This window comes from Rana temporaria, chromosome 4 (genome assembly GCF_905171775.1).
Source record: "Rana temporaria chromosome 4, aRanTem1.1, whole genome shotgun sequence".
NCBI lineage: Eukaryota > Metazoa > Chordata > Amphibia > Anura > Ranidae > Rana > Rana temporaria.
In genome coordinates, this window is record NC_053492.1 from 370,053,179 (window position 1) to 370,077,968 (window position 24,790).

Consider the following 24,790-nt stretch of genomic DNA (forward strand, 5'->3'; position numbering starts at 1 on the left):
GCTGATAGGGCAACCCAGTGATTGACTTTTCTCTGGTTCATAAGGAACTGGCTGAAATTCTGTGTTTTCAGCTTATTCTACCCATCAAGTGGTGCACTAAAATTAAAATTCTGGTGCCAAAACCAAAAATGCACTTGACCGAAACTTGCGGTTAAAAAAATAATTATATATTATGTTTGACTTTTTAGTATCGTGAATTTATTGTCGTCCATTATCTGCACCTTTTTTGAAGCAGTGTTAAAAATGCTGCATGTTTGGTCAGTTAAAAAAAAACGCACCTGCCCATTGAAATGCACTGACAATTAAGGCATCAAAGAAGGCACTGAGAAGTAAAGGTATGCTATAAAGCAGGGATATGCAATTAGCGGACCTCCAGCTGTTGCAAAACTACAACTCCCATCATGCCTCTGCCTCTGGGTGTCATTCTTGTGGCTGTCAGAGTCTTGCTGTGCCTCATGGGACTTGTAGTTCTGCAACAGCTGGAGGTCCGCTAATTGCTTATCACTGCTATAAAGCATTGGGGGGGGGCAGAATTTTTCAGCACATCACACAGTTCCCTTTTTTTAATTTACGAATATTATTGAATTGATTCATGTCACTGTACAGCAGCATTGTGTTGCGATCCTGTCCTGTATGCTGCCATAAATTGCAGCATGTCTGAATTTTATTGCAGCTTGCTGCACCACGCTTCCGGGGGTGCCTTGTGGTGTGAATAGAAGGTCCAGCATGCCTCTCATTACTCGCAGCAGTGCTAAAGTGTTATTTTTTTCTTCACATACCGGCACTCGGGAGGGGAATTTTCTGACCAGCCTATAAGTGATGTAACGTATCGCTCATAGATTACAGCTGATCTTTTACAATCTTGTGATTTGTAGGCAAAAAGATGCAAAATTTGTCTGCCCAAGTAACAAGCGAGTTACTGCAATTTCCTGATGCAACTATAAAAGCACTTCAGGAAGATGATATACAGTTGGATTCTGTTCTTCGGGCAAAATTTGCAACAGGTATGTTTAACATCTTTCTGGGAGTTCTACTGTGTGTATGTATGTATGTATGTATGTATGTATGTATGTATGTATGTATGTATGTATGTATGTATGTATGTATGTATGTATGTATGTATGTATATATATATATATATATAATGTAATCCTTTACAGTGGTTGTAAAGTCACTAATCTCAAATCCAGGCATCCCCTCCTACAGAAAGATGTACTTTGCAGTATCTGTTTTTAAATGATCCAGCAAAATACCTGGTTTCAGAGCTCCGCTGTTTGCTTGTGTGACATCCTAGCGCTCACCTTTCCCGATCTGAGGACTACAGTGGGAGGGGATGCCATTTCCCCATTGATGGCAGCTGGGAGGTGTGCAGCGGGAGGTCACGTAAGCGCACAGCGGCGCTTGAAATAAGGCATTTTGCTGCATAATTTTTAAAACCGATCCTGCATAGTATATCTTTCTGTAACAGGGACTTCCAGTATTTGGAAGTGGTAATTTTACAGCCAAGGGGGCAGGAGGGGAGGAGAGACACCCCCAGAGGGAGGTAAACTGACTGCAGTATCATGCATCAGCAGCCATGGTCAGCACACAAGGTGGGGGGGACACACAGGGAACAGGCAGGATCAACCAGGTATTTTGCATAGAGAGGGACAAATGACACTGCAGAAGCACTATGCTGTATATCCTGCTTTAAAGTAACAGGATTTTTTTTTTTTTTTTTAGGGTTACAAACACTTTAATTTAATTCAGTACTGACTTGGGAGGCTGAAAACAGGTCATGGGAGTGCAGTGCGAACTGCACTCCTGTGATCTCTAGAAGTACATCCAAGAGAGCTTTGGCTGTACTTCTCCTTTTAAACATATACCCAGCATTACATGTGTTTACTTTTTAATAGCATTCCCTTTCAGTATGGCTTGGGTAGCTATTGTATATGCAATATTTATTTGCTATTTCTATTTACCTCAAAAGAGGAGTTGCCCTTTAGGTGCAGATTACCCAGTTTAAGAGCTGCAGGAATGCTTTCCTTGTGACACATCTCTGTTTACATTTTTGGTCATTTCTTTCTCATGTTTTTAAAGGTAAAGCTGGACTAGCTTGGCTGGCTTGTGGACCTCAGCTGGAAGTTGTTAATGCTTTAACAGGTGAAAGGCTTTCTGCCTATCATTTTAGCGGAGTGACTGAACGACCGCCTACTGTTGTGACTGTCAAAGAGTTTTCATGGCAGAAGAGGACTGGATTACTTGTGGGACTAATTGAAGCCGAAAGCAGTGTTCTCTGCCTATATGATGTTAGCATTTCAAGAGTAGTTAAAGCTGTTGTACTTCCCGGTTTGGTATGTACTTAATGTTTGTTTTTTAATGTACTTTAAATGTGTTCATTTATCGCATGCATGATCTTAGTTTTCTTTACAAGCTATGTTCTATAGCCCTGCTGAGGTTATTAAAGTGGAAGTAAAGTCCACAAGTACTCTGCTTCATTCCAGCAATGCAGCGTTCGCAAGCTCCCTCACTGGCACTGACTTGTTCTGGGCCTTTGGCCGTTTTATTTACCCAGTGGGGGAATATAAATTATGTAACTTGTGTGCATGCTCACCGGTGTTAATTTATTCTAGCACCAAGGTGTGCTGGGAATGTAAATGGAGTTGCATGTTCTAAAGAAGTTAATAATTAAATTAAGATTACCCAATTGCCGAAACGAATAAAAATATAACTTTTTGGCACCACATATAAAATTAATAAAACGATACGCTAAACTATAAATGATTCATAATAAACGACGATCGTATAAAAATATGTACAAAAAGTCGACATGCACAACATATATAAGTATATAAAACTCTTGAATGCTGGGGAAAAAAAGTGAATAAAAGCGCTCCGTAACAGTCTCTGCAGCGAATATGTGCTGACAGATAATCACCACCACCTCAGTGTGCAATGCCTACTCACCTCAAAGGAAGACCCTCTTGGGTCTATTGGCACTTTCAATAATACTCCAAACAAAGATGGGAGTGAGGACAGAAGGTGGAAAATGGGGCAAATCTAATAATCTAAGGTAGGGGTGCAACGGATCAAAAAACTCACGGCACGGATCGATCCTCGGATCAGGAGTCACGGATCGGATCATTTTCGGTTCAGCAAAAAAAAAAAAAAATGATTTATGAAAAAAAGTCAGATTCAAGTCTGCGCTCTAGCTGGGCCAATGGCTCTATATGGTAATGTCCACCATTGCCCCCCCACTCGTCACTGTAATGTCCACCATTGTCCTCCTATTCGTCACCATCACTGTTCCAGACCAGTCCAACATTGCCCCCACACTAGTAAAGAACACTGAGTCCCCGTCCTTCATAGCGGTGCTCACTGTTCCCCCCTCAAGCTCCACACGTTCATCCTGATTCCCAGAGCGCCGCCAAGACAGCCAGCCAATCCGGGCAGCTGATGGTTTTTAATACCCATATTATTATAATTGTTAAAATATGACAGTGCAATGTTAAAGCGGGAGTTCACCCATTTAAAAAAAAAAAAAAAAAATCTCCCCTTAGCTTCCTGCTCGTTCGGTCTAGGGGAATCGGCTATTTATATTAAAATATGAGCAGTACTTACCCGTTTTCGAGCTGCATCTTCTTCCGTCGCTTCCGGGTATGGGTCTTCGGGAGCGGGCGTTCCTTCTTGATTGACATTCTTCCGAGAGGCTTCCGACGGTCGCATCCATCGCGTCACTCGTAGCCGAAAGAAGCCGAACGTCGGTGCGGCTCTATACTGCGCCTGCGCACCGACGTTCGGCTTCTTTCGGAAAATCGTGACGCGATGGATGCGACCGTCGGAAGCCTCTCGGAAACCTGTCAATCAAGAAGGACCGCCCATTCCGGAAGCGACGGAGAGGATGCGTCTCGTAAACGGGTAAGTACTGCACATATTTTAAAATAAATAGCCGATTCCCCTAGTAATAACGAGCAGGAATCTAAGGGGGAAAAGTGCCCTCTAAGGGTGAACCCCCGCTTTAAAAACTAAAAAAGTGTTTGTTGTTTAAACAGTTAAATATGCCAGAATTGGACTCCGCAGATACCTTCAGTCTACAACTTGGCAATCACCAACACTTGCGTAAAAGATAATATTCCGCTAAATTGATATAATCTAGATTTTCAATAAACCAGAACAAAAACCTGAGTGAACATGTGTAGACGTATTTTGAAGCAACATACTATTGCAAAGCAAAACCCTCTTTGTCATTTTTGTAGTCAGTGTGTAGAAATTGCAGTTTATATTTCAGAGACTAGGGGGAGTTGCTGAATTTTGACAGATGGTAAAGCAAACATGCATAGCTATAGGGAGTTAACACATTAGCATGTATATTGAACTGTAAATGAAACATTAACGGCTCACTCTTTTAATTAGCCTATATGTCATCTAAAGGCAGTCTATAATTGTAGATACAGTGTATCTTGTGATGCTTGCATGAACTGAATGTTAATAGCTTTGAGCTGTTATTTGTTATTGCCGATCTGTGATTGGTTGGGGTGGAGCAAGATGGCCGCCGCTCCGGAGCTAGGCCGAAGCTGGGGACTTTCCTATGGCCAAGGCTCCGGAGCGCTCCGCGCCGATCCGAACGGGGTGACCCGTTCGGATCACGGATCTGTGACGATCCGTGACCCGTTCGGATCACGGATCGGTGACGATCCGTTGCACCCCTAATCTAAGGGCACTGAATACAAAACCTTTCATTTTAGGTAGTACGGGTTTGAATGTTTATAGTTTCTATCAGGGTTTTAATGTAAACTGTATCTACTAAGGAGCTTTCACCTCAGTACATGTTTGGAAATTTTGAGGACAAAAATGTTTGTAGTCGACTGAAGAGTTGGCACTTTTTGTCAGTGTTTTATGGTTTTTGTATTAGGAATCAGGCTGTAATTGGCTAAAATGTCAGCAGACGTGTTTTTTTTTTTTTTTTTTTTTTTTTTTTTACATAGGGCTGCTATATCTAAGATATAACAATATATTTTGCAAAGGGGTTTTATGACTAACATTCCACTTCCCCTTTTTGTTTTCAATGCAAACTTAGGTAACTTCTGTTGAACCTATAATCAATCATGGTGGAGCTAGCGCAAGCACTCAACATTTACATCAAAGTTTGAGGTGGTTCTTTGGCGTTGCTGCAGTGGTCACAGATGTTGGCCATGTTCTTCTTATTGATTTATGCTTAGATGATGTATCGGGCAATCAAGATGAACTGGAAGCATCAGGTACACTTTATTAAAAAATGTTGTCCCCTCCCCTAAATGTTATATTTACTTTCCATACTTTGTATTGCACTATTGTATAATGTTAAGATTTAAAGGGTTTGTAAAACTTCAGCCTTTTAATTAAAATTTTTACAAACATGTTCTACTTGCCTGCTCTGTGTAATGGTTTTGCACAGAGCTGCCCAGATTTTCTGCTTTTCTGGTCTCCGCCTGGCACTCCAGGCCCCTCCCTGAGTGCCTCCATAGCAAGCTGCTGGCTCTGGGGGCAATCGTGCATGCTCGCCCCCGAGCTGCCTCTGTGTCTAAGACGCAGCAGAGCTCGGCCCTGCTTCATACTCGATGGATGTGATTCACAGCTGTGTCTTGGCCAGTGAGGAGGAAGAGAACCAGGAAAGCTGCTACTTTCGTGCACATTGCTGGCTCAGGTAAGTATTTGGAGGAGAGGGAAGCTTGCACGATGAAGGTTTTTTTTATTTTGTGAAGGTAAAAAAAACTTCAGCCTTTTAGAACCACTTTAATAATTCCATATGTTCTGCAAAAAAAAAAAAATCCATATGTAAATCTTATAAGAGACCTGTGAAGATAGCTTCAGGATAACTGTCTGCTTCAGAAAAGTATTGGCAATGGCAGTTAACATGGATCACTTCTGACAGGTTTAGTTTATGCAGCTTTCACATTGGAACATACAGGTAGCTGCTATTCATCTCTTATGTCTGTGTAGTCTCAGACTTCACACTTGTGCTGCGGTTGGCTCCCACCCTGTTAACTCGCGATATCATATAGCAACTTGTAGTGCTGCTTGAGGTGTACCAATAATAAACCAGTCCGGTGTCTGTGTGTGGGTGCAGGCTGTTATATGCTTTACTGATTTCTGGATTAAGCATCCAAGAACAGAAAGGACACTGCCATCTCATCAGAGATGTGAAGAGCCTTGCCCTTGGACTCCTCCTAAGCCACACTAACACGTTTTGCCTCGTCTACAAGGCTTAATCCTACTGCAATTTAAGCCCAGGTGGGTGGGGCAAAACGTCTCAGAGCGTGGCCTGGGAGTCGCATATCTCTTTGCCCGATGAGCTACTGGTGTGCGGCGTGCTTTCTATTCTTGTTCTCCCCTGTTAAACAACACCTGACCAGTTATTTAGGAGTTTTGCTGGAGCTGGAAGGTCATAACAGAGCAGCATCCTTTTTGTGGGAAGGTATATGAATTTTGTATGTCTTGGTTAATTTAATCGTGGCCATTGAAAATCGTACTGTTAAACTATAATTTTATACATGGTACACATTGCATCCATAACTTATAGATTAGACTGTAAGTTGTGCACTAGTGCATGTCTAATTGTTGACATTGTATATTAAAGGGGACCTTACTTTGTGTGGGGGGAAAAAAATATATACCAACAGTGAGTTTAAAAAAAGTACATTTAATAAAATGTTTGCATTGATGCCTGCAAAGCCCTTTCAGCTGTGATCAGTGAATCGCAGGTGCATAGGCTCCTGCATTGTTATACTCTGGATCTATATACAGACCTTGTTACTGGGCTGGAAGAAATAAACAATAAACTTCAAGTATGATGTCACCGCACTCATGCTGGAGTGATCTGTGAGTCCCTCCTGCGGCAGTTGTGGCCATTCTGCCAACATGCTAATGACATATATAAAAAAAAAAAGATCATTCTGGATATACTACTGCCAGGAAATTTAGGTGGATTATGATTTGTTTGAGTTTCTAATGTATACTGTGAAGAGCTGACAATGTGCAGTGATATCAGACCAAGGGTATGTTCACACCAACTGCTGCATTACATTGCAGTGGCTGGTGTGCGGTATGGCCTGGCCCAGATCATAATGTGCTGATCTTGGCAAGGTGTGTGTGTGTGTGTGTGTGTGTGTGTGTGTGTGTGTGTGTGTGTGTGTGTGTGTGTGTGTGTGTGTTTTTTCCCCCGCAGATGGGTAGACCAGGTATTTCACTTTGTCATGCAGTGGGACTGTGGTGGAATTGCCCAACTTGTTCCCACCGCATGTGGTGTGAATGTATCCTTTTTGTACAGAAGAGGAGCCTGTACAACTGAAGGCAAGTACAGAGTTCAGCTTTAAACATGCATTGGTTAAAAAACGTAATAGTCAATCACTTCAATGAAACAGCAGGCAACTCCAGTATCTGCCTTTTTATTTTCAGCTTGCATTTCCCATACCAATTTATTGGTAAGAGAAGCCGTGCATATCACATTGATGGGCCAAATGTGTGGCATGGGAGAAGCAAGGCAATAGGTCGATTTTCCTATCCTTACCAAATTTGCTGTCAATACGGGTACACTTAAGGATTCATTCTTACTTACAGCAAATGCTATTTTGTTCTTTAACGGAGTTACTAAATTCCAATTTTTAGGAATGATTTTGAAAATTGTCATATGGTTGAAGTTGTTTTATTTATTTTTTGCTTGTAACCTAAAATCTAATTTTCTTTTTATAGACTTGGAAGTAATGAGTGGGATACCAGCTGAAATCCCAAAACTGAGAGAAGTAGCATCAAGGGAACGCCGCCATTTATGTCTTCAATTGCTAGCCCCAACAGGAACTTCAGTAACTGCCCTCAGCTTTATAAGCAGAACTAACCAGCTGGCTGTTGGATTTTCTGATGGATATCTTTCCTTATGGAACATGAAAACTTTAAGAAGAGAGTGAGTTTTTCTTTTTTGTCCCCCCCCCCCCCCCCCAGGATTGCAGGATTGGCAGGATTAGTATGAGTCAAATTACCTTGCTGTTTTGGCTTTACTCCATTTAAAACAGCATTCACTGTAAAATGGACTGAAGTTTTCTTATATACATGAATGAGCTCCCCGTGTAGTTTGACTTCTGACTTCACATGGTCATATGATTTCTTTGATTTAGTTAGTCAGTACTCTGACAGCAATTTTAGTTCATATTGTAGCTCAGGGCTCAAAATTTCAAGTCCTGAGCTACTAGCCATGCCTCAAGGGTTACTTGCCACTAGGGCTACGCATCTTCACAGGTATCACGATTCGATGCGATTACGATTATCAAGTCCACGATGCATCACGATTGCAGCGCAAGTGCGCATGGCTCTCCCCCCAAAATACTAAAGGAGATGATCAGAGACTGCGGACGTGGTACAGGAGATGATCAGAGACTGCGGGCGTGGTACAGGAGTGGATTTGCCTTTAGTAAATGAACCCCACTGTGTCCCAGGAACTGGATGCTGCTGCTCACAGGACCCGATTGCATTGGAGAGCCCAGCAAAGGTGGTGGCATGATGGTGGTGGAACCCCCTTCCACTGACTGTAAAAGTAATCTAGGGGCTTCTTAGCCACTAAGATTACTTTTTACTTTGCAGAATCGCTGGGGCTAAAAAATTATATCTTGATCATTGCTGTAGCGATGATAAAGATATCACCCTTACAATCCAGCAATGTACCAGGAAGTGGTTAAAGGGAAGTGGTTGGGGGGCACATGTTTACTGCCCCCCCCCCCCAAGTGCAAGTGTAAAGCAACATCTCACTGCATCTTCACCAGCATTATGAAAATCACACAGGCAGCACAGTCGGCATGTGTTCGTCATGGATCTGTCAGTGTCAAATGGCTTTTGGGTTCTGACTTTGGCTGTACTGTGCGTTACAAACTTTAACCCAGTACAGCCATAACAAAGTAAGCACCCAACAGCAATCTGACACTGTGACAGGTCATTACAGAGCACATGCTGCCTGTGTAAGTATCATTCTAAATAAACATACTGTAACTTGCCATGCTGTGTGTAAGCAATACACAGTGAGGATTCTATCCTCTGTGCTCCACTCACTGTGTTCTCTGCAGCCACGGTGCCCGGGTTCTTGCTGCTTCGCATCAGTCTCGGCAGTCTGCACATGAGGAGTTGAGGACGGGAGGCGGATCGCTCCGCAGCTTTCCACCATGCTCTCATGTCTCTCCTGGAGTCGGACACTCCCGCCTTTCTACTGATCTGATCGTTGGTCAGTGGGCGGGGCTGACACTTCAGAAGAGAGACGTAAGAGGAGAGGCGGGCTGGGCAGTTACATGAGTGAGCGCGCCTTATACAAACACAAGGCAACGTCTGAACGGAGCGCTCTCCCGGGAGGGGCGGGGCCAAACATCGATTGAATACGGTCGCATGCATCGGGGACACCCGAATCGCGATACAGCGATTTAAATTTGACAGCCCTACTTGCCACCCTACCCTGCCCCAAAACATGCCCTCATACATTTTCTAATGAAAAGATAGCTAAAGGTTTTATGCAGAATTGGGTTATAAAAATAAATATTAACAACTTTTTCCCTGCCCACCAATGCAGCCTACCTGTGCAGGGGAGGCGATGAAGAGGATTGCCGGCCAGATTATCAGTCTGCCTAGAAACATCACTGGAACAGCTTTCATTTCAATTGCCATTTGTTCTCGCCATCGCATACAGCCTTGCTTCCTGGCCGGGGAACTTTGATACATGTCTCAGGATTGGACGGGTGATCTGTCAAAGTCCCGGGACCAGGAGGTGGGGCTGTATGTGACAGCGAGTGCGGAGAACATGCAGCAATTGAAATGAAAGCTGTGCTATTGATGTTCCCTGAGTTCTGATCTGGCCAGCTTTCTTCTCTCTTCCCCTCCACAATCGCTGGAAGGACTCCCATCCAATCCCGCCTGCTGAAGGTGCTCCCCCCAGGCAGCCCATTCTTGCCAGCCCTCATTTTCCAAATTGAAAATATGAGGGCTTTTGTAGCCTCTACAGCACATTAAGTATGGCCATAGCTTTTTTGCCCTTACTTCTCTCGAGGGTGAAAGGAGTGCACTTGTAATCTCCCGTGACCCAAAATCGGCCAATAGTGAACTGACATTGCACTGCAGGAAACACGAGCATGGCAGCCTAATTTTATAGCGAAGAAACGCTATAAACTGAGGGATCCCGACAATGTCTGAATCCACCCAAATGGCTTATCGGCAGCTGGCTCAGCCTCTCGGCATGCCACTGAGCAGCAGCTCCCACTCTCCTCAGCCCAGCGCTCCAGTAAGCGTAGGAGGGGTAGAACAGAAAGCGGTGTAATATGGTTACCGCTCTCTGCTCGTAGTGGACCAGAGAACTGAGCGATTGGACGTGCTTGTGATTGCACTTGGTGCAGCTTCCAACTGATGCTGCTGCCATCTAGGTAAGCATGTGGGTTTTTGTTTTCTTGGTTTTACAGATTTTAATGCGGTTAGAACAGTTTTGAGAGGGACTACAAAGATGTGTGTTTGAACTAGTTTTGTGTGTTATTGTAATGTATTGCATATTTGTCATGCTTTACACTTTTTGTTTGACAGATACCATGTTCAAATTGAAGGTGGAAAAGTTCCTGTGTCTGCGGTTACTTTTCAAGAGCCTGAGAATGACCCCCGGAATTGCTGCTATCTTTGGGCTGTTCAGGCCACTGAGAGGTATTTTGAGTAGTTTGTTGATGGCGGGTGCCCTTGGGTAAAGGAGGGAGACCAGAGACGTCCATTCGTGACATGTAAGCAGCCTGTAAAACATAATTTCCGGGTCTCTGTCACTTTCCCCAGGCAGTATGGCCAGAGAAAAAACAAATGCAGTATGATTTTGAGACCTCTTTTTGGACCCCCCAATGTCTCATTAAAGAGAACCTGTCAACACAAATGTATTACATGGGGATCTTTTTCTTCCCTTTGTGATTGTGGGGTTTAGACCAATTTTGAATGGTACCCCCACGCATTAAAATTGCAGTGCAGGTGCAGAAACCTTAGGGACATTTCTCTGCTGGCCACATTTTGAAAAAGGCACATGTACCTTTTTTCTGCAAGAAACACAAGCATGGCAGCCCAATTTAAATTAATGGGCTACCGTGTCCGCAGAAACGCTATAGTGTGAACTTATTGCAAGTGTACCTTCAGAAAGCAAGAATGCTGCAAAATTGGTCGGTTGTGGGCAATAACCACCATGAGGTAATGCTGGCAACATGCTAACAACCCATCATATCAGTTGGTGTCAGTTCAGCAAGCTTTTCAGTAAGAATGAGCTCCGGCGTCTTTGCACAGTCCACGTGCAGAGCCCGCCAGGAAGTCGGCATTGTGCTAATCACAGGCAGGAAGACATTTCCCGATGCTTGGCTGCAGAGATTGGGAAATATCTGGGTCCTGGTGTCTTGTCGAGCTGGTTCCTCCATCAATATGGTTCCTGCCTCGACTGCGCAGTAGGAGGCCACGGAAATCTCTGAGCCTCAACAGCTAGTTGTCAGCTTAGACGACCTCGCTCCCGCTACCTGAAGCCTGCTTGTACACTAGTACACGCTGCTCTACGCGGCAAGGGGCGGATGTGATATTGAGCAGTGCTTTTTTGATTGGTTATTCACGCCGCTCTATACAGCAAGGGGCTGTATCACATCCACCCCTTGCTGTAAAGAGCGGCTTGGATAACCGATCAAAAAAAACACTGCTCAATATCACAATCACCCCTTGCTGTGTAGAGCGGCGTGTATAATTGGCCATCGGGAGCGAACGCGTCTACAGCTAATGAACAGCTGTTCCCGCTCTGAGGTTTAAGTTGGCTCGGGAACCATATCGATGGTAGGGACCAGCTCGCCAGAACACTGGTATTTTCTCTTCGGTTCCTTGTCTTCGGGCATCTGTATTGGCCAGCATGGAATGACGTAACTCCTGCCTGCATAGGACTCTGTCTTCCTGGCCAATAGAGAATGTGCCAATGATGCAAGATGAACTGCTCATACATGCCACAGAAGACCTACAGCCAGGTAGGTGTTTTTTTTTTATCACGGAAAAGACATTCCATGTCTCTTTTGTGACATAATAGCCTCCCTGCTCCCATCGGTTTTAAAATGACTTTGGTTCTGCTCTAAGCCCTGCCTCCACTGGGTGCAAAGCCCTGCCCTCTAATTTCACTATCAAACACCAGAGTCTGTGCTGCTCACGGACACTGAAATGGCACAGCTTAATTTTCACTTGTGTATAGTCTGGACCACGGTAAAGCTGTATTGCCCTTTGGTAGCTGTTTTTCTTCTCTTGCCCCCACCCACTTTTTTTTTTATTATTATTTGAGCCAGAAAGTGCTAACCAATGTGATCTATTGTAGAATTTATTGGCTGCTCCTAATTTGCATTGACAGCTATAAAATATACTAAGTATTTTTTTTAAATGTTTACTTTCTGTTTTAGCGGAAAAGATGTAAGCCTACACTTGTTGCAGCTGGCATTTGGGGACAGAAAATGCTTGGCGTCCGGACAAATTATGTATGAGGTACAGTAATGTATATGAAAATGCGCTAAAGTACAGTATTTGCTGCTTTTATGTTATGTCCCATAGGCTACTTGCCTTTCCTGGGGTTTAGGGTGCACGCCTGCTCACCCCCGTCCCAACACCCGCTGTGAATTGGACATAGCAGGATTTTGTCAGCAGGTCCTGGCCAATGACTCATGGCGGGACCTGCTGATTTGTGTCCAATTAAAGCCCAGAGCCCTGTGTTTGCAGGGATTGTTCCCTTTGATTGCCAAGAAAGAAGGAATTGATTTTGTATTAGGCAGAACACATTAACACTTATGCACACAGTTAACCCTTTGATCGCCCTAGATGTTAACCCTTTCCCAGCAATTAGTACAGTGATTGTGTATAGTATTGACATTGATCACTGTATTAGTGTCGCTGGTGATGCCCGTGTCCGTTGGTGTCAGTTTGCCCACTGCACTATCACAGCCCCACAATGTCGCTGATCACTGCCGTTACTATTTTATTTTTTTAAAAGGGGGCGGGGGGCTAAATAGCAAAAAATGGTCTGGTAATGAAAGGGGTAAAACCTTCCAGAGCTGAGATGGTTAAACGCGTCAATCATTCTCCAACCTTTTTTGTTATCTGCTTTGGTAATAAGTACTTGTAGACCTTCATGTTGAGCCATAGGGCACAGGCCCAGAGGTCTGCTAATTCCTATGATAGGATTTCTGCATGAAGGTGTGCCTTTACTTCTATAAGTGGGTAGTGGCTGCATGTACATCCAAACAGATTCTTGAATAGTTTGCTCACCTTGCATTTGAGTGCTTAAGGCACCCATTTTTTGTCTGTTGGCTAACCCATTCTGTTTGGCATTTTCTTCAGCAGTCCCTTTTGTAAAGTGGGAGCTTGGCGTCTTAACTTGTCTCCCATCCAGGATTATATTCTTTGTTCACGAGAAAGGTACATCTTCAGATGCTATTGAACCCTTTGTGGTGGTTGGTAGCCCTCAACATCCACCCCCAACCCTCGCCTTGATTTACATGGGCAGTTGGGACCAGTTCCTTGTTAACAATGACCTGACCCCTCAGGGTCCCTCATAGGTACCTTCTACTTCTCATAGCTCTGGACCTTTTCATTATCCTAGTTCCTTTTTGTGGCATCACACGTGGAAGTGGTAAACCACCTAAAGAGGGTCAACTTTTTGGACCCTTGCAGACAAAATTTGAGCCAGTGGGACCTCCTAAGTCTCTAGTGTTGATAGCTATTTGTCAGCAATGGCTGAGGCTACCAAGCAGTGGGACCCTTCTTTAGCTTTCAGGGGCTTGTTCTACATTGCCTAATGTTGCAAGACCTGCTCATTTTGCCCTGGTTCCTTTGTTGAATGGAACCAATTTTCAGCGCTGACGCACTTTGAATGACATTTGCGCAGTCATACAACACTGTACCCAAATTTTTCCACAAATAGAGGTTTCTCTTGGAGGCATTTGATCACCTCTTCAGTTTTTATTTGTTAAAAAAAATGAAATAGTAAAGCGTGCATGTGTAAAATGTATTTATAATTTATAAATTTATTTATAAATTATAAATACATTTTACACATGCACGCTTTACTATTTCATTTTTTTTTAACAAATAAAAACTGAAGAGGTGATCAAATGCCTCCAAGAGAAACCTCTATTTGTGGAAAAATTTGGGTACAGTGTTGTATGACTGCGCAAATGTCATTCAAAGTGCGTCAGCCCTGAAAATTGGTCTGGGGGGGGGGGGGGCATGTTTAAGTGCCCAGTAAGCAAAGCAATTGGTTAAAGGGGTTGCAAAGGTTCAATTTTTTTTTTAAATAAAAAATAACAAACATGTCATGCTTACCTGCTAGAGCAGCCCCGATCCTCTTCTGAATAGCTGCTTTCCATGGGGACACTATGGGTGCGTGCTCACAAGTCCTGCTGCTGCATCCATTGACAGCAGGACTCTGCCCCTGGATTTTGACAGCAGCTGGAGCCAATAGCTCATGCTGCCATCAGTCTATCCAGTGAGGACAGACAGCGGCTGGAGCCTCTGGGCTCGTGCTCATCGCTGGAACCCGAGAGGTTTAGTTAAAGGGGGGAGGGCTCCGAAACTCCCTAATATACAGGAGTAAAAAAAAAAACAGGATTACTCGGTGGAAGACATCGATTTGTCTTGGGTAAGGAATCTCTTATTAAACCATGTAAAAATATCTCTGCCTGGAGCTCAGCTTTAAGACATTGAGATTGCATTTTTGTGGCAGAATTAGGTTGAATTACTATTAGTATTTTTACACTTGGTGGTTTTATGTTTCTACAGCACTTGGAATATTGTGAAGAAAGATACAGCTTGGATCTTTCGGCTGGCTCTTTGTCTTTGAGAAGTCAAAATAACAGTACAAAGTTACTGGGCTGTCAAACCATAGAAAAATTCCGTGCTCACAGCGAAAGAGAAGATGGACTTCATGAAGGTTTGGCCATTTTAATTTTTTTAAGCTGTCAATATCATTTTGGTAATCTAGACTTATTCAAAAATATTTTGGTACATATTTTGGCTTTCAGTTACATCACCTGATACCAGTGTCACAGTCTTCAGCTGGCAAGTAGCTACTTATGGACATGGTAAACCTTCCATCTATATGGCAGTGTTTGATATAAATCGTTGGTATCAAGCTCAGATGCCAGATTCTCTAAGGTAAGAGTACTGAAGAATTCAGTTTGATGTCGCTTGGATCTTTCTTTGGATTTATCCTTGGTCTTTATATGTCTTGGATTCTTACATTTATTTCATCATAAAAAATGTTTAAATTTTTTTTTTTATTCCAGGCCTGGTCAGTTTCTCAGGAATTGCTCCTACTTTGCATTCTGGTCCCTCGAATCTGTGTTGAATGTGACTCAGGACAACATATTTGATATGCTTGTGCATGAGCGTAGTTTTAGCAGAGGAGCTCCAACATCATACCCTCCTCCAGAGCAGTTTTACTACCCCAGCACTTACAATTTTGGTAATTATTAAATTTAGAGTAACAAAATGAGACTTTTTACAGCATTTCTGCATTTCACTAAATTGCAGGTCAGTGGAATGTGTATCATGTTAATGACAAAGTCCTTGCTCAATAACTGCTGTTGAATTTATCTAAATATACAGTAGTACAGATCACTGAAGCAGGCACTGGCTAAGGCCAGCCAAGCACAGGCATCATTTTCTTTCTGTGGTGTCTTGTGATCCAGAAAAAAAAAGCATATGGGTTGGCTTTGTTCATAGATAATTGCTGTCTGTCTCTGTCATGCCGTTTGCTTCATTGAAGGAGTTATAGAGGGGGCCATTCTAAGCCAAATGTTAGATCAGCCTTGGTGCTCAATTTTTTTTCCCTATGTAGTATGTGTCCCCCCCCCCCCCCCCCCCCAAGCTATTAACTTAGACTTTTCAAATGGTGTAATAGCAAAAAATTATTTCTCTTCCGTTCATTCATTGACGGACACAGCAGCAATTGACCTTGGGGTATTATCCTCCCTTTTATGAGATTGACTAGGCAGAAAAAACAGGTTGTTAAGTGTTAAACACGCCACAGTACCTCCCAGGGGGCGGTTCCCCCCGGGTACATCCCCCATTCTTTGTTCTGCAGCCTCAGTTTTTTTTTTCCTGCCTAGCAAGGAGATGACATGGCTCCTCTAAGCCCATGTGCTCTGGAGATTTTTTATTTTTGCGATTTTCTTGCTTTTCTTTTCGTTTTTCCTGCATTTTTGGATTCTGAGATCTACAATCAACTGCCGACTGGGTGACAGGCTGGATCCTCGATCCTTGTAGTCCCCCCCATGTTCGGCCATCGAGCGTGTGCTGGCCTTTATCTACACGCTGGGCCGTCCACGACATGCCCCGTTGCTCCAAATGACCGGGCTCTGTCAGTGTCACAGTGTGCCGGGCCGCCAGCGATGCCGTAACTGCGCGCATCGCTGGAGGCATCTGTCCGAGATGCCTCCAGCCGGTGGTCGCAAGACGGGTAAGTAGCAGTCCCCTCGCTTGGGCAGGGTGGCGCGGCTGGTGCATTCCTGGGGAGGTCGATTGGGGTCCACCCTGCTTTCCTCTCCCTCCTTCCCCGCGTTCTGGGTGGTCGGCCGTGAGGTGGGGAGTCCACCTGGGGGGCTCTATCCTGTGGCTGAGGGCTGTGTCTATCGGGGGTGCTGTGGTGTTTTTATTGCTGCCCTGTGTGCGGGGGGGGGGGGGGGGGGTGGGGTGGCCTGCCCGGGTGTTTGCTGGTGTGTTTACTTTGTTTTTTCTGCACTATCGCGGCCGTCATTTTGCCAGCGCTGGGCGCTTTTATTACTGATTGGCGGCCATTTTCTTGAAGCCCGCATGCTGTTTTTGCATGTCTGTGGCCCTTTTGGATGGGGGTTTTGCCCCTAGTGGCTAGAAAATCGGCGCGAACAGCACACTTCCTAGAGGGGACGGCACAGCACGGACAGCGCTCTGGGGGCAGACGGCAGCAGTACCGCCTGAGTCCTCTGGGGGGTCCCCTGTTCTCTGCTGCGGCCGGGAGGGTGGCCTGTGGATCTTGCCTTTCAGTCCAAGGGCAGGTATTGGGTGGGTCAGCATGGCGTCCGAACCGGATGCTTCTCCCCCAGACATGTCAGAGTTAACCCTTAGTGCCCCTGTTCCTGCGGTCTCTGACGGCAGTCCTTGAGGCATTTGTTGCCAGGATTGAAGTGGCGCGTGGCCAGAGGGGGGTAAAAAGTGCCCCCCCCCGCCTTCTTCTGGGGATGCCTCTGACATGGAATCGGGCCCTGCTACTGCTTCCGCCCCTGGTTCCGAGGTGTCTGAGGATGCAGGCCCAGTCCACACGGACAGTGAGGATGACTCTGCATCAGGGTCAGCGCATGATAGAGCGCTAGTGGGAGCTCTTATCACTGCGGTGCGGGATACTCAAACAATTGAGGATTCGGCAGAGACATCAGAGATGTCAGTCCCTTTTGGGTTCCGTAAGCTGGCCCACACTGCAAAAGTGTTTCCTTGTGTTCCTTATCTGGAAAAAAATGTACAAGGAATGGGATCGGCCGCAAAAAGTGTTTTCTGTTCCGAAATGCTTTGCGGTCCGTTATACTTTTTGAGGAGGACTTTCTAAAAAAGTGGACCTCTCCTTCGTCAGTGCACCCCCCCTGTGTCCAGGCTGAACAAGGCGACCACGTTGCCTGTGGAAGGGGCTCCCGCTTTCAAGGACCCCGCAGATAGGAGAGCTGAGGCTGTGGCCCGCTCCATGTTCAGTGGTGGGGTCGGCGGTGAGACCGGTCTTGGCCCGGGGCTCTAGTGTCGGACACTTACCGAATGGGCAAAGTTGTTGCTTCAGGAGTTGAATCAGTCAGCCCTGAATACGCTTCCCTTGCTCTCCAGGGCCTTGGCCTACGCGGTGGTGTTGCGCCGCCTTGTCTGGCTGATGTGTTGGTCTTCTAAAAAGGCCTTGGTGGACTTGCCCTTTAACCACTTAAGGACCGCCTCCTGCACATTTACGTTGGCAGAATGGCACGGCTGGGCACATGCACATACAGATACATCCTGTGCTAGTACCCAGCCGTGGGCGCGCACCCGCGACCCGGTCCGAAGCTGCGGGACCCGCTTGCCGCTGGAGTCCCCCGATCGGTCCCCGGAGCTGAAGAACGGGGAGAGCTGTATGTAAACACAGCTTCCCAGTTCTTCACTGTGGCGGCGGCGACTGCATCGATCGTGTGTATCCCTATAAAAGGGATCACACGATCGATGACGCCACACCCCCCTACAGTTAGAAACAGACATGAGGTCATACATAACCCCTTCAGCGCCCCCTTGTGGTTAACTCCCAAACAGCAATTGTCATTTTCACAGTAAACAATGCATTTTAAATGCATTTTTTGCTGTGAAAATGTGAAAACCGTAAGGTTTTGCAGGCGGCTGTTTAAGGTTGAAGCTCCTCCGTTGAGGAACTCTGGTTTGTTTGTCTGGGTGAAGTTGGTTTGCTGTTTTCCCACCCCTCTAATTTTGACACTGGGGACGTCCCTAAGGTCAATTGCTGCTCTGTCCGTCCATGGACAGATGAGAAAATAGGATTTTTGTACTCATCGTAAAATCCATTTCTCTGAGTTCATGGACGGACACAGCATCCACCCCTCCTTTTGTTTGTACTGCTTGTTTACAAACTGAGGCTGCAGAACAAAGAATGGGGGATGTACCCAGGGAACCGCCCCCTGGGAGGTACTGTGCTTTGTGGAGTGTTTAACACTTAACATGCTGTTTTTTTCTGCCTGGTCAATCTCCTAAAAGGGAGGATAATACCCTAAGGTCAAATGCTGCTGTGTCTGTCCATGAACTCCGAGAAATGGATTTTACGGTGAGTACAAAAAAACTATTTTTTTGCTGACAAAAGATAGTAGAAAATGTGAACCTGATTTTTGGACAGGGATTAGCTGTAACTGTCCTGCACTTTAATATCAGTGGATATTTTTTAAAGTATGTGTGTATGTAGAGAGAGAGAGAGAGAGAGAGAGAGAGAATATTGTGTGTGTGTGTGTGTGTAAGTGTGTGTGTGTGTAAGCCGAGGCTACATACCATTTTATAGAGTGCCCCAGTGGGGACATTTCTTGGCATAGAAAGCTATTTGGGCTAACTTTTCCCAAACAAGTTTAAAGGAACAGTAAGCCTAAAAATTGGCTTAATGTTTCATATAAAAAGGAAAAATTGGCATTTTAGTTACTCGCACTATCCAAGTTTACAAATCTGTCTGCTAGAAGTGCATCTTTTGTTTGATAATCATGAATGGTAAACCGACCATAGGCAGTTTGAATCTCAGCTGGTTCAGCAGGGACTAGAGATTCACGCAATATATGGGCCCGCTGATTGTACCCAAGTCGATCAAACAAATTTGGTACAACCAGCCTGTCTGATCATGCGGTTATTGCCTATGAATAAAGCCACTAGCAATAATCACTGTTGTCTTGGCCGTGACGGTTGCTGGATAGAAAATTGTATCTAGGGCCAGCATTGGCTTACAGTAATTTGCCATGTTGGTCAAGCTAGCTGCATAAAATTTGTGAGTTTAGTTCTGAAACAAAAAAGCCATGTCTGTGTGTTTTTTTTTTTTTTTTTCTATTTTTTTTTTTTTTTTTTTTTTTTTGGCAGTATGATTTTATTTTAATTTTTTTTTATCCCCCTTATTTTTAAGATGCCACATGTTTGCTGAGCTCTGGAATAATTCATATTACTTGCACTGGGTTTCAGAAAGAGGTAAGGTCTGCTTCAATATTCTTTATTTGATCTGTTGACGAAGTTTAATCGTAGAGAATTATAATATCTGTAAATCATAAATGAGATTCATCAGTTTTGCTAGACCAAAAGGCAAAACAAGGTAAATGTACTATAATATTACACAGGCCCCTTAATTATTATTTTTTTTTTTTTTTTTTGTCGGCAGCTACAAATACTGTAGCTGTTGATTTTTAATATTTGGACATTGTGTCCTCACAGCCGGTCTCCTACTGCGCTTTGTCAATGGGTTACAGTCTTCTGGGACCTGTGGGGGGGGGGCAGTCAAGCAGAGCTTCCCCCTTTTGGGTGGAGCTCTGATATAAGTGTCCCTTGTACAAGGGCAGAATTGTGCTAATATAAAATATGTCCCTGTCCATGTTTTTATCAAAAACTGAAGTTTTGTGGTAGACTTATAGCAGGTCTTTATTACATTTTGGCTGCCTGGGATTGCAGTGGATTCGAAAATCAACAGTAGATTTTAAAGCGGAAGTAGACATTTTTTTTAAACTTTTAATTACCAGGAAGTTTACAATTGTAGGTACAATGAAAATCCCCTAAACGTGCACCCTTTAAGAGATTTTCACATCAGCGACAGCATGTGCAATGACGGTCTGCATTCAGAGCACACACACACGCCAAGTGCCCTGCCATGGCTCCTGTGCGCATGCATGGGAGTGACGGCATTGTGGCCCCGGTCATTCGAACAACTGGAGCACGGGAACCTGGTAGGAAGACCTTTTTTGGTGGTTTACTTGCTTTCTAATAAGCACCTTGAGTAATCTTTAACCACTTCAGCCCAGAAGGTTTTACCCACTTCCTGACCAGGCCATTTTGTGTGATACGGCACTGCATTGCTTTAACTGACGTGCAATGCTGTACCCAAATAAAATCGATGTCCTTTGGTATTAAATTTTTTGCTTTCTGCTGTAATGCATATCCCCTAATCAAATTTAAAACACATTTCTTCCTCAATTGAGGCCAATATGTATTCTGCTACATATTTTAAGTAAAAAAATTGGTTTGGTTTGTGCAAAGGTTATAGCATCTACAAACTACAGGATAGATTTAGAGACTTCTAATTTTTTTTTTTTAAACAAATCACTTTTTGGTGATCAGTGCTATAAAAATTCACTGGCTGTATAAATTTAACTGGCAGGGAAGTGGTTAACAGGGGGGCGAGCATGGGGTTAAATGTGTTCCCTGGGAGGTGTTTCTAACTGGGGGAGGAGTGGATTCACTGGAGGAAAAGAGATTATGATTCAGCTTAGCTGAAACACGATCTCTCGCTTTTCCTCCCTGACAGATCAGCGGTGTGCTTTGTGTGCATCGGCACACCGCTGATTTGTCTCTCCTGTAAAAGATCGGCGGGTCGTGGCCGCCAGACCCACTGATTGGCTCGCGCCCCCTAAATCGCGTGTAAGAAGACAGGTACGTGATTTTGCGTGATCGGGCTGACCTGCCGCATTAAATGTACGTGGAAGCGGAATCGGTTAATGACCACATCATTGTATACATTGCTCATTTTCTTTTGTTGGATGCTTGGGATGGAACTCTACAACTGTAGGCTTTTTTAAAATCCTGCTTGGGTAGAGCCCAAACAATACTGGCTGTTGGCTAGTACTAAACCATCCATTTGTAGGCCCTCACAATAGCATATAATTCGAGATTTTCCTAGCTTGTGACGGAAAATATTAATTATATGAAGACAGGAGGCGAGTATCTTATGCATTATCTTTCTTTAATAATGCCCATAGCAGAAATACAGTAAACATTTATTGTAACTTTAAAAATTCAAAGAACTACCCTTCCCAGCAGTCCCTGGGCCAGTGTAGCCCCTCCCAGACCGTAGCCTATATAAGGGACTGTCTGAGGTAACCTATTCCTCTTTCTTCATGCGAATTAGTGTAAACAGGAACCGAAAGTCCAATTAGACATCTCCGCGGCTGCCGGGAACCTTCCGACCGGAACACAACATCCGAATCTGGAGGAAACGAAAGGACAAGGCCAACACGGACCAACTTCATCCCAACGGGGACTATAGGAAACCCAAACCATTCGGAGCCGACCGGTCAGTTGTCGTCAGGAACATGGACCAACGGATTCAGTCAACGGCATCCCGGATCTGGAACGCAGTAGGAACCTCCATCTGCGGTGAACTAAACCCATGGATCGAAACGGACAGCAATCCCAACGGGGATAGTGAAAACGAACTCCCGGGGCGTACCAGCCTCCGACTTGCAGGGTGCGTGGTTCATCAGTCTAGAACGAGAGAGAGACAACCTCGTGACAGGGTTGGGTTGGGAGGGAAGATACTCGCCTCCTGTCTTCATATAATTAATATTTTCCGTCACAAGCTAGGAAAATCTCGAATTATACATCAGACAGGAGGCTCATATCTTATGCAAGTTCAAAGCTATAACAATGCGTATGACCAATAACAATCAAAATAATCCACAACACTGACATAGATATGTGTACCTCCTGTTCAAAGCGGGATTGGCGGAAAAGCGGTCGCTGACAACAGTCCGCCGCTATAGTAAGTCACAGAGGAAACCGGGAAGAGAGGATTAACGTAGGAAACGAGGAGTTGAAAGACTTGCGAAGATCGCAGCGAGGCTGTCAAGGACATATAAGTCTGTAGACAGCGGACCACATACAGTTGTGGATGTGCGGGGAAGAACGGGTAGAAAACCGATCGTAGTACCGTCTGGTCCAACGCACGACGGAAAAAGACTTGAGTCTCTGAGGCGAGGAATGACGCCTGGATATGTCCAAAGCCTTGACGTCTGACCCACGATGATGGAAATCAGACACAAGAAGACAGTAAGCTCGAAAGACAGTAACCTCAAAACAGAGTGTCAACGTCCCCCAGCCCGAGAACATGATCATGACCTTGGAAAAATCCCAAGTGTGCTGGTACATTGGGCGATTAAAACTTAACGCCTTCAAAATTGACACACCAACGGATCCAAAGAGTCCGCCAGATAATTGGCTATTACAGACCCTGTCGCTTGAACGGGGTCGACCCGTCGATCACACCAAGTAACCCAGAGTCCCCAGGTAGATCGAGATGTCGATCTAGTCCCGGGGCCCAGTCCAAGGCAGGGAATCCCTAGTTGTTCCCGAAAGGTCGTAGTCTGCGACCGGAACCCCGATACTAACCATGTGAGGAGAGGTAGGATGTGCTTCGTGAGTAGAGGGTGCAGATCCCCGTTCGGACCAGCGAGGAGGTGGGGGGAATGAGGAAACAACCTGGGGAGTTCCACCGTCATCCTCAGAAGGAGGGGAAACCATGGCTGCGTCGGCCACCACGGAGTGAACCGCACGACTGATGCCCTCTGGCTCGCTAAGTGAAGGAGGACCCTGAGGGTCACCGGGAACAGGGGAACGCGTAATGTGTCCCCTGTGACCACGTTTGGTGGAGGGCGTCCACATGGTGCGCCTCCGGATCCGGCCTCCGGTTGTAAGAGCGCGGAAACTGGTGGTTGATACGGGGAACGAACAGGTCCATAGAGAAGGATCAGCGAAGTGAGCGAGGATCAGGGACCCTGACCGGTGCGGTCGCCAATCGTTGGAATCGGTCAGGTAACGAGAATCCAATCTGCCACCCTATAGGGATAGTCTGTGGCATATCCCGCAATCGGGACGATGTTGCATTCCAGGCAGAAGTGCCTGAAGTCTTACTAGATCCGCTAGGATTCTGGGCCCACCAAGCGATCGACGTACCGGACTGCGGGTACGTTGTCCGAACGCAATAGCACACAGCAAATGGACGTGCGTGGCAACAGACTTCCGAAGGCAAAAAAGGCCGTCAGGGGTGTAAGTGTTGATGTGCAGCCGAGGGTTCTCTGCGGACCACGTCCTACCGGAGGACGAGGGACTGCACTGAGCACCCCAGCCGAGGCGGCTGGTATCCGACCCTATGACGAAGTCCGGTGAGGAGTTGAAAATGTCTCGCCGTTCCGTTTGACGGCATTACATAACCACTACCGTAGGTCCACCATGGCTTCACTTAGTTTGTATAGCGAAGCCCCTAGCGAAGATGTAGAGTCTCGAGTCTCTGGAGGGTTCGACAGTGAAAAGGGGCTGGAGAGTGGCCTGGATTGACACCGGTAACAGGCCGACTAAGCGAGTCAGTCCGCGTAAGGACACCCGCTGCTGCCCAGCATGATACTGATGTCTTTGCGGATGGCGGCTAATTGGGTATGGGTAGCCGAAGGATCGCTCGGTTGGTGTCCACCAAGAACCCCAAAAACTCTATCTCCTGAAATGGGGAGATAATAGGTGTTTGTGATCTATGAGGAGTCCCAGATCGCGAAGCGATCCGACCATCCAGGGGGCGTGTTCGCTCGCTAGGCGAGGGGAACCGGCCATTAGAAGTAGGTCGTTCAAGTAGATGTTCAACCTCACCCTTGTTCCACAGGGCAGTAAGTTGGTGAGATTTCTCAAGCTCCCACCGGACGAAAAACCGCCTTTCTTCTTCCTGATCGGGAAGATGTTGTTGAGGAAGTTCAAAGAGAGCGGGTCCATCTCTACTATCGGCTGTTTGGTCCAAGGTCTAGCAACCTGTTGTCCATTAGGACGGTGTTTAGGTTTGAAAAACCGAATGGGATGGTGAACCAGGTATACGCCTGGTAATATAACTCCATTTGTCCTACCGTCTTAAAGATATCATCAATTAGCGTGATCCCATTGTGCTAGGTCAACCGGCTTACAGAGGCGGTAGCCTGCTCACTAAGGCATAGGGTTAGGTGATAGGTCCAGAGATCTAAGACCCAGTACTGTGAGGTCCCAAAGGCCCTCTCTATTCCCTTCCTGGAATACTGAATGATTATGGGATCCACCTCTGGAGTGAGCACCACCGTATTTGGTAATGGAAGGGTGAGTATTCCACCCTCAACTTGTCCGGTTAGCGTACCGATCGATCTCTGGGTCCAGAATTCGATCTATTGGATCACCTCAGGTAGAGGTGCCCAGTCACCCGATTGTGGGTGGCCAATCACCTCCTGATCGAAAAATGGTACTCCACAAGAGTCCAATAAGGTTTTAC

General features: G+C 45.4%; 1 protein-coding gene across 1 annotated transcript in view; it reads left to right on the top strand.

Moving 5' to 3' along the window:
* LOC120937586 (protein ELYS-like) overlaps positions 1-24,790 on the top strand; it is a 104,953-nt gene that overhangs the window by 7,734 nt on the left and 72,429 nt on the right. Inside the window, exons 2-11 of the mRNA XM_040350931.1 lie at positions 876-1,004; positions 2,080-2,333; positions 5,057-5,237; positions 7,708-7,915; positions 10,558-10,671; positions 12,420-12,501; positions 14,791-14,941; positions 15,033-15,165; positions 15,297-15,475; positions 19,658-19,719. Coding sequence (XP_040206865.1) covers positions 884-1,004; positions 2,080-2,333; positions 5,057-5,237; positions 7,708-7,915; positions 10,558-10,671; positions 12,420-12,501; positions 14,791-14,941; positions 15,033-15,165; positions 15,297-15,475; positions 19,658-19,719 — 1,485 coding nt within the window. The 5' untranslated portion in view covers positions 876-883. The remainder of the gene's footprint in view (positions 1-875; positions 1,005-2,079; positions 2,334-5,056; positions 5,238-7,707; positions 7,916-10,557; positions 10,672-12,419; positions 12,502-14,790; positions 14,942-15,032; positions 15,166-15,296; positions 15,476-19,657; positions 19,720-24,790) is intronic.